Genomic DNA, 10,133 nt, shown 5'->3' with positions numbered 1-10,133 from the left:
CAAATTTTGACAGCCGATCCACCACAACGTAAATAACATTTTCGCCATATGAGTTGGGAAGCCCGATTATGAAATCCATCGATATGTTTGACCACACAGCAACCAAAATGGGCAATGGGTGGAGGAGGCCTACTAGTTTGGTGTGTTCACTCTTGTGCTGCTGACAAACATCACACTCTCGAATGAAGGTCTTCACTTGAGTCCTTGCTCCTAGCCAATAAAAACTTATTTGAGCCGCTGCCACATTTTATGAAAGCCCTCATGAGTGCCAGTGTGGAACTTACTGAGGATGGGTCGTATAAGTGGAGAGTTGGCCCTTAGATAAATTATGTCCCTATAAAAAATGAGTCCAGACCTAAAACTCCATGGTCCGATTGTCTGTCTTGCCTAAATTTATTTTGCCAGTGTTTGTAAGTCTGGTTGATTCAAGACTTCTTCCTTTATAGTTTCTATCTAGCTGGGAAGTGGCCAGCTGAGAGCAAACAAATTTCCATGCTCCAATTGTTCTTCCTCGCACCAAGATAGGTTGTCCGCTGATGAGTTTTCACACCCTTTTTTGTATTTGATCACAAAGTTGTAGTCCATTAATTGGACTAGACATTTTTGTTAGGCTTCCATGGCAATGGTTTGATCCCACAAGTGCCTTACACTCTTATGATCAGTGCAGACGATGAACTTGCTACCGAGTAAATATGGCCTCCACTTTTGGATGGCGGCCACTTGTGCCATGACTTCTTTCTCATATGTCGGTCGACTCAAGTTGCAGCCTTGAAGTGGCTTGCTAAAATATGCCACGAGTCGTCCTCTTGCATGAGCATTGATACAGAAGAATCTTCTTCCGATTCTTTCCTTAATCTTAGATGATTTGTTATCAAGTATATATCTTTTATTTCCTAGTTTATAGGATATTTTCAACTATATCAATTACGTTTATTTGTTTCCTATTATATAGGATCTTCCATGTGTACATACATTCTATATAATGAGAATCGATCACCTCAATATTCATTAAGGATTCCAGCCATATTATACACAGGTCATTAAACCTTCATATGGTATCAGGGCCATTTTAGGCAATACCTTTGTTTCTTCTTTGATCCTTTCCATGGCTGCCTCATCCTTATCACCTTCACTTCCGCTAAACACGATGGTGCATATGCTCATCATCAAACTAATCTCCTCCAATTATTTGTTATGGAGAAATCAGTTTATCCCTTTGTTGACCAACCAAGCTCTTCTTGGATTTCTGAATGGTAGTGTTCCAACTCATTCTCCAAAGGTTACTACCTCTAACGACACCACCTAGGTGAATCCAGCCTATACTTCTTGGCTAAATGCAGATCAGACTCTCGTATGTCTTCTCTATTCTTCACTTACGGAGGAATCTATGAGTGAGGTACTTTGTCTGAGTCATGCACATAAGGCCTGGACTACTCTTGAAGCCTCTTTCTATCACAGATCCAAGACTCGAGAACTCCAACTCAAGGACAAGCTTCAACTGATGTAGCGAGGTTCGAAATCTGTGGTTGAACATTCTTGACTCTTTAAAGGTCTCTACGATCAACTGGTAGCGATTGTTCATCCCATTGACAACCTGGATAAAGTCCACTGGATCTTGAGAGCCTTGGGACCTGATTACAAGATCTTCTCAACTACAATGCTCTCCTAGCTTCTATTACTTTCTTTTGCAAATATCGTTTCGAAAGTTTTGAGCCATGAGATTTTTTAAAGATCTGTGTATCAACAATCTACCAACTCGGCGTTCTACGCTCAAAGGAATTCCTCCACCAGATCGATAAGCACCAAGAGAGGGAAACCAAAACCTTCTTCTGAATCTGCCTCAAAATCGTCCACTCCTCCAGTTTTGTAAGACCCAAGCCCGCTGCACAAGCCAGGCCCATACTAAACCCATCACACAGTGTCATTTGTTGGTAAGTTTTTTTATTCTCTTCATCTTATTTTCTCCACCCGACAATTAGCTCTCTCCCCATTCAAATTTTTTTTTTCCCTCTTTCATAAACTTTTGTCCCAGAAACCGATTACCCTTATCTCACTTTTGGATTTCGGTTTCTCCCAGAAGACTTCCCTCTCTTCTACTCTCTCGCTTCCCCTCTCGCACTCTCTATCTTTTTTCCCAGTGGATTTTAGCGCTAAAATTTCTGGTAATTTTTTTTCTTGCGTAGGTTGCTGATCAAGGTAAGCACTTTTTCCTCCTCTCAATTTTACTTTTCTTTTGCTACCTTTTTCTTTTGGTTTTAGATACCCCCACGGTTTCACTCTCCTATGAAAATTTTTCAGAGTAATCTTGATTCTAGATGTGAAATTCATGCTTTCTCATCAATTGCAAATTTTTTTTTCTTGTTGGTGATTTGTTTTTGGGTGTTGCAAGTTTCAGATTTAGACTATTGAAAAGTGCGTTAAAATGCTATGATTTTCACGTCCATGTGATTTTTTTTTAATCTCTTTGTCATAGTACCAAAAATCATATCTTAGATGTAAAGTCTAAATCCTCAAATCTCAAAGTTTTAATTTGTGGGGTTTCCGTGACCCTCTCAATAGTAAGATTTGATCTCTATCTTTTTCTTTCCTTGATGAATTCCATGTTTTAGTATAAACTCTATTGTGTAAATTTTTTTATATGCGGTATGTGGTAGCAAACCTTTGTTTTTCATTGAGTACGGGTGCAAGATGATTGAATATTGCTGAGCTGGATTTTTGTTTGAGAATAAATAGTGGTAAATCTTGTTGGGTGCTGATTAAAATTAAGAAGTTTGGGACAGTTTTGTGGAGTTGGGAACGAAGGGAAATTTGTGGTGTATTACTGTTTTGGTTGAGTTGTTGGTGGTTATATTGAGTTTTACGCTGCTGTTTTGGGGTCGATATATTGATTATTTAATTTTTTAACGTTGGTTTTGGTAGTTAAACATTTGTATTGCTAGTTATTAATACTTATTATATATTTTATGAATAGGAGATGAGATTTTTAGTGGTCGATTTCAAAACTTAGATAATACGTTGCGGGAGACAGATAAGCAGGGTTCCGATACTAGATTTGCATAAAAAAAAAATGAATTGAGGTTGGTTTGTAAAATGGGCATTATTATGTTTTTTAAAAAAAACCACCTCAATATATGTGTTTTGCATTCACTCATGAAAAATCTATATGAAAGAGAAAATTGATTTTTGACATGAATAGTGTAGACATGAACAATATTTAATAAATTTATGAAATGTGCAAAAGAGCAAATATGAAAATTGAGATTTTTATACATATTTTATGAAATCTTTTGGATATGTTATTGATCATTAAAAAATGATATGAATGTGTTTAGTACGTGGTTTAATATGATATGAATATGAAAAACTTTTGGCATACTTATATGTTATTATTCTGATTCTGAATATGGTTCTAATATAATGATACTGGTTCATGTGATATGTTTGATACCAATATGATATGATATAAGTGCAACCACTTTGGAAACAAAGTGGTCTTTTATGTGTTCTTTCTTGTGTACACACTCGAGGCTCCGAGATTGAAAAATGAAAAGTTTCACAATATGATACTATCTGGTTTGGCCACTGGGGATAGCACAACCCTACCATAGCGATTAAATATGATATTTGATACGATATGATATGATAAGATGAGAATGTTCAGTTATGTTATGCCAAAGTGTTTTTGATTATGAACAGTTGTTTTATTCTGAAAATAAAAAGATTAAAATGCCGCTCTGTTTTTCTTTCCTGATAACATGCTTTGAGATTTGCATGCGAAAATGAAATGATTCTTTATCCTGCATATGAAACTTTATGAAAATGTTTATGTTATACACACTAGTATATGTGCTTTGCTTACTGAGTTGTTGATAACCCACCTTCTTACCTCCAAATATTTTTTAAATGATGTGAATGATTCAGCTGAGGATCAAGAATAGAAATTTGTGGACAAGGCTAAATTGGGGATAGAGTGTAGGATACTTTAGGGTACTATTATTAGGACTTTCTATTGTTCCGTAGATTTATTATTGTTTTTGGACTTAGTAATATTTCAGGATTTTCAGTTATTTTGTTAGGACTAATGGGAAACTATAGACCCATTGATTCATGTTATTCATGGAAATGACTATATGGACATCATTATGCGTTAATTGTGGAAAATATGATATTGTTTATTGTTTTCGAAGTTTTTGAAAATTTTAGAGTTGATGAGAGGTAAGTTTGTAAGTGACAGGTAGTAATTCTCTGACTCCTGCAGGACCGAGGCATTACAGGTTTATTGTCAACTCTACGAAAATCAGGGACACTTGGCTAAACGCTGTTGGACATTTCTTAATCTCAAGAAAAAGCAGTCCACCAACCTTGTTGAGGCTTTCACTGCTTGTTCGATTCCGGACTCCAACGACTCCTACAGGTATGCGGACGCTGGTGCAACCTCTCACATGACAAATGATCCTGAGAGTGTGGATGCTCCTACTGTCCACTTTGGTAATGAAAGGGTGATGGTTGGTAATGGTCAATCACTACCTATTTCTCACACTGGTTCCGTTTCTACTCTTGTTCCCAAAAGCTCACTCCTTTTATCAAAAGTTTTAGTTGTTCCTAGCATTAAGAAAAACCTTATTTGCATCAGTCAACTTACAAAGGATAATAACTACTGTGTCAATTTTTCTCCTTCTGGTTTTACCATAGACAATTGGGTAACAATAGTAGTGCTAGGGGTCGGCAAATGTGAGAATGGTCTCTATGTGCTCGATCAGAATCATCATGCCCTTGCTTCCGTCGTTTCTTCCAATAAGCCACGTGCCTCTGTTCATTTATGCCATGCTCATCTAGGCCACCCGAGTTTTCGTACTATTGACTCTCTTTCCGAGTCTGGTTTTATTTCCTGTACTAATAAATTGATGGGTTTTGGACTCAGGTTTATGTATTGGATGTAACCTTGGCAAGAGCCATCATTTACCCTTTTCTCTTAATAATGATCGTTGTGTTTTACCCTTTGATCAATTACACTATGATTTATGGGGCCCTTCACCTGTCTATTCCACTACTAGATTTCAGTATTATACGGTGTTAATTGATGGTTGTAACAGATTCAGTTGGTTTTTCCCATTAAAACACAAATTTTATTTTTTGATACTTTTGTCAATTTTCAACGTTATATTGAGACTCAATTTTCTTCCAAAATTAAGTCTTTCCAATGTGATGGTGGAACTGAATTTACAGATAATAAATTTCAGTCTCACCTCACATCTTGTGGTATTGTGCTGCGCATTGCTTGCCCTTATACATCGAGTCAAAATGGGATTGTTGAACGTAAACACCGACATGTTACTGAAACAGATCTCACCATTATGTTTCATGCTTGTATTCCATTGCATCTTTGGGTTAAGGCCTTCTCAACAGTTGTTTATCTCATCAACTGACTCCCCTCCCAAACTCTTGATGGCAAATCTCCCTACAAGCTCTTGTTTGGTAAACAACCGGACTACTCTATGCTTCGCACCTTTGGATGTTTATGCTTTCTTTATTTGCGAGATTATGCTCCTAATGAATTATCTCCCAAATCCTCTCCTTGTGTCTATTTAGGTTATAGCCCCCTTCGCAAGGAATTTCATTGTTTTGACCGCAAGACACAACGTCTTTATGTCTCTCTACATGTCCAATTTTATGAAACTATCTTCCCTTATGCGGGTGATGATATACAACCACTTCATAGCTTAACACCTTATATTTCTTTCTCTGATTTTTTGGAGTCTAATAATAATGTGTCCCATGCCTCTCTGGATTTGTTGCTATCTTCTCCAATTTTGAATCCTATTTGTTTGCCATGCGGTGATGGTCTTGGTGAATCCTTCCCCTGGACATCTTCTACTGTGTCTACTGCCCATTCTCCCAGTCTACCCCCACCATCTGTTTCCATATCGAAGACTTCTACCAACACTCATCCAATGGTTACTAGAGGGAAAGCTAGTATATTTAAATCTAAGGCCTATCATGCGTTGACGATTTCACATTCTTCTCAGTTTTTTCAAGTCCTTCTTGCCCTACAAGAGCCTTGGGGTTTCAAGTCTGCTACCAAACACCCTAAATGGCTCTCGGCTATGAATGACGAAATAAAAGCTTTGAAGAAGAATGATACTTGGGATCTTGTACCTTGCCCTCTAAATCATAATGTGGTTGGTTGTCGTTTGATCTTTAAGACCAAACTCCATGTTGATGGTTCCATTGAGCGTTTTAAGGCTTTCCCTATGGCCAAGGGCTTCTCTCAAATTTCTGGCCTTGATTTTAAAGATACATTCAGTCCTATGGTGCATTATGCTACTGTTTGGATTATCCTATCCATTGCAGTCACTTCTGGATGGCCCTTACATCAATTAGATGTTAGGAATGCCTTTCTCCATGGTCATATTTCTGAAAAAGTATACATGGATCAACCACTTGGCTACACTGATCCACAGTTTCCTTAACATGTTTGTCGTTTCAAGGGTGCCTTGGACTCAGACAAGCCCCTCATGCTTAGTTCCAATGCTTTAGCTCTCCTTTTATGAAACTTGGTTTTCTTCTCAATCAGGCTGATTCCTCTCTGTTTGTCTATCATACCATGGCAGGCACGATTTATCTCTTGCTATATGATGATGATATGGTGCTTACTGGCAACAATCCCGCTTTGATAAAGACTCTTATCACAAGGCTGTACAAAGAATTTGCTATGAAAGATTTGGGTTCTCTACACTATTTCCTTGGTATCAAAGTTCAACCTAATTCTTAAGGCTTATTTCTTAACCAAACCAAGTATGCTCTTGAGCTCCTACAACATGCTAACATGGTTGAGGCCAAACCCATTACCACTCCCTTTGTAGTTGGTCAACATCCCTCCACTAAATGGAAGCTATTTTCGGATCCCACCCTCTTTCGGTCTCTTGCTGGAGCTCTACAATATTTGACCATTACTCGGCCTGATCTCTCATTCAATGTCAATTCCATTTGTCAGTACATGCATGCTCCAACTGAAGATCATTTTAGAGCACTCAAACGCATATTGCGCTATGTTAAAGGCACGGTCCATCATGGTCTTCAACTTCAAGGCACCCCCACCGGCTATGTTATATTCTTGGGTGCTAATCTTGTCTCTTAGTGTTTCAAGAAACAATCCACTATTTCTTGCTCCAGTGCCAAAGCTGAGTATAGATCCTTAGTCGTTGCTACTACTGAAGTTGCTTGGATTGTTCAGCTACTCTGTGATCTACGTCTTCCCTTGCCTTCCCCTCCGAAAATATTATGCGACAACAAAAGTGCTATTTTTATGGCGGTCAATCCTATCACTCGGCCTCGATCTAAACATATTGCGATTGACTACCACTTTGTTCACGAATTGATTGCAAATGGTTCCTTAAAAGTCGCCTTTGTTCCCTCACATCTCCAGCTTATCGATTATTTTACCAAGGGAGTCACCAAGCCTCAGTTCCTACTTTTCTGTAACAAGCTTCACGTGATTCCTTCTGCCATGCTCAGATTGAAGGGGGTGATAAGGAAGAATCTTCTTCTAATTCTTTTCTTGATCTTGGATGATTTGTTATCATGTATATATCTTTTATTTCCTGGTTTATAGGATATTTTCAACTATATCAATTACGTTTATTTGTTTCCTATTATATAGGATCTTCCATGTGTACATACATTCTATATAATGAGAATCAATCATCACAATATTCTTTGAGGATTCCAGCTATATTATACACAGGTCATTAAGGGTGGGTTTGGGTGTTGAAAAGAGTTATAAAAAGTAATAATAAAGTAATGAATAGTAATAAAAAAATAGGTGAAAAGTAATAAATAGTAGTAAAAGTAAGTGAAAAATAATAATAAAGTAATGAGTAATAATGAGAAGTGTTGAGCAAACGCAGCCTAAACCTTCACAAGCACTGCCTACCAAGCCGAATCTAGATGCATCACACTCTACCACAAACGACTTAGAAAAACTCAGAAGTGCTAGAACAGGGCCTATTTTCATGGCTTGCTTTAGTTGAAAGAAGGTAAATTCAGCTCTTTCATTCCACCCAAAAGCATCTTTTTTGAGTAACTATGTCAGTGGTCTCACGATCTACCCATAGTTACAGATGAATTTTTTATAGTAGCCCATTAAACCAAGGAACCAATGTAGAGCTTTAACGGAATTGGGTTTGGACCATTTGGTCCGCTACCTTCTTTGGGTCCATGGCAACACCAGGCTCGAATATAAGGCGTCTCAAATAATAAACTCGTCCCTACCCAAACTGACATTTATCCATCCTTACAAACAACTTGTTAGATCGTAGCATGTCTAGTACAACGTTAAGGTACGAAAAATGGTCCTCCCAAGTTCGACTATAAATTAATATATCGTAAAAAAATACCTACACGTACCTTCACAACACAGGCTTGAAGACTTCGTCCATGAGGGATTGAAAGATTGATGGGGCATTGGTACACTCAAATGGCATCACGAGAAACTCATAATGTCCATGGTGAGTACAAAACACTATTTTTTCTATGTCCATGGCATGCATCTTAATATGGTGGTAACCTGAGCAAAGATCCAGCTTTGAATAAATTTTGGCCCCATTTAACTCGTCTAGTAGCTGGTCAATAATGGGTATAGAAAATTTATACTTTACTGTGATTTGGTTTAGGGCTCTATAATCCATGCAAAGCCGCCATGTGCCATCCCTCTTTTTCACCATTAATACCGGCGATGAATAAGGACTGGTACTGGACCCCAGATTGCAGCAAGCTTGATATCAACTTTTCAATTTCTCCCTTTATATAGTGCGGATAGCGGTATGGCCTCACATTAATTGGTCCTGAACCACACTTCAATTGAATTTGATGGTTTGGGTTCGGCCAGGGGGGAGACCCACAAGTTTGAAAAAAAACATTGCCATACTGTTGCAATAATTTCTCTAGGTGTGATGGAACCATAGAAGGATCTGCAAAATCAGCACCTAAATTAATGGAAAAAATGGTGGCTAGTGCATCGAGTTCCATGAGACTTGTGGAAAGTAACTAGCAAAGGAGGCCAGCTTTCTTCCAAATTATTTCCTTGGTTACTACCCCCTCCTCAACCACTCTATATGTCGGCCCCTTAATCCCCTTCAACTCTATTATGCTCCCCTTGTAATCAAAGCTCATCACAAGCTTCATAAAATCCCACCATAATGGCCCCAGTGTGTGCAACCATTGCATGCTTAGGATAGCATCACATCCTTCGATTGCTAACAAGAAAAATCAATGGTGAACTCAATGCCATGGAAAAATACATCGCAACGAACCTTACTGCCCAACTTCTCTCCATTTATGACCATTACATTCATTCCTCGCGTGCATCGTATTGACAAGCACATTGCCTCTGCAGAAGAGGCGTTTAAAAAATTGTGGGAGCTTTCAAAGTCAAGAAGAACAATACTGTTGTGACTCTTGATTACTCCTCGAACCCTCATGGTCTGAGGCAATTTTGTTCCCACAATAGCGTGCAATGAGATAATAGGTTCATCCATGAAATTTGCCCGTACCACTTCCTCTTCTTCTCTATCCATTCCTTCCTCCTTTGTATAAATTCCTTCAATAAAAAAAAAAAAAAAAAAAAAAAAAAAAAAAAAAATCTTATAGAACTCCCAATGGGTTATGTAAAATCTATTGGGAATGTAAATTTTGAAGAAAATAGTTCAAAACATCATTCCAACCGATTATGTATTTTATAACTAATCTATAGTTTGCTACATTATATTCTCTACATCTATGAGATACTGTACATAAATGTATAAATTTTTAATTCATTTCTTTCTCTTCTTTTTACTTTTTTCTTCACCTCCAAAAGCCACTTTATTTCATTTTTGTCTCTCGCTGGGCCTCCTGAGGTAAAGCAATCCATTCTCATAATATTCTTTAATACTATTTTCATTATATTTTTTATTCCCTGCCAAAAGCCACTTTTTTTTTATTTATATTTTGATCTAGCTTAGAAATTTAGATTAATTTAAAATAAAACATAATGATATGAGATTGTATATGGGGAGATATTACAGATATTAAAAGATATGATGACATTATTGATAGTTAGAGAAAATATTTGAAATAAATAAAAAATATTAAAA

The 10,133-nt window shown here is 37.4% G+C and overlaps 1 protein-coding gene across 1 annotated transcript; it reads left to right on the top strand.

Annotated features, from left to right (window-relative positions):
* The first annotated feature begins 6,826 nt into the window (after positions 1–6,826).
* Positions 6,827–7,138, top strand: LOC122306446 (uncharacterized mitochondrial protein AtMg00810-like). The gene has a single exon (XM_043118875.1). The coding sequence runs from the start codon at positions 6,827–6,829 to the stop codon at positions 7,136–7,138; it is 312 nt and encodes a 103-aa protein (XP_042974809.1).
* Positions 7,139–10,133: the final 2,995 nt, after the last annotated feature.

The sequence above is a fragment of the Carya illinoinensis genome, chromosome 4, assembly GCF_018687715.1.
Source record: "Carya illinoinensis cultivar Pawnee chromosome 4, C.illinoinensisPawnee_v1, whole genome shotgun sequence".
Lineage (NCBI taxonomy): Eukaryota > Viridiplantae > Streptophyta > Magnoliopsida > Fagales > Juglandaceae > Carya > Carya illinoinensis.
This window is presented reverse-complemented; position numbering and strand designations above follow the sequence as displayed.

Bases quoted from the DNA above. Each gene is read 5' to 3' on its own strand.
- LOC122306446 (XM_043118875.1), top strand. From the start codon at position 6,827: ATGGTTGAGGCCAAACCCATTACCACTCCCTTTGTAGTTGGTCAACAT.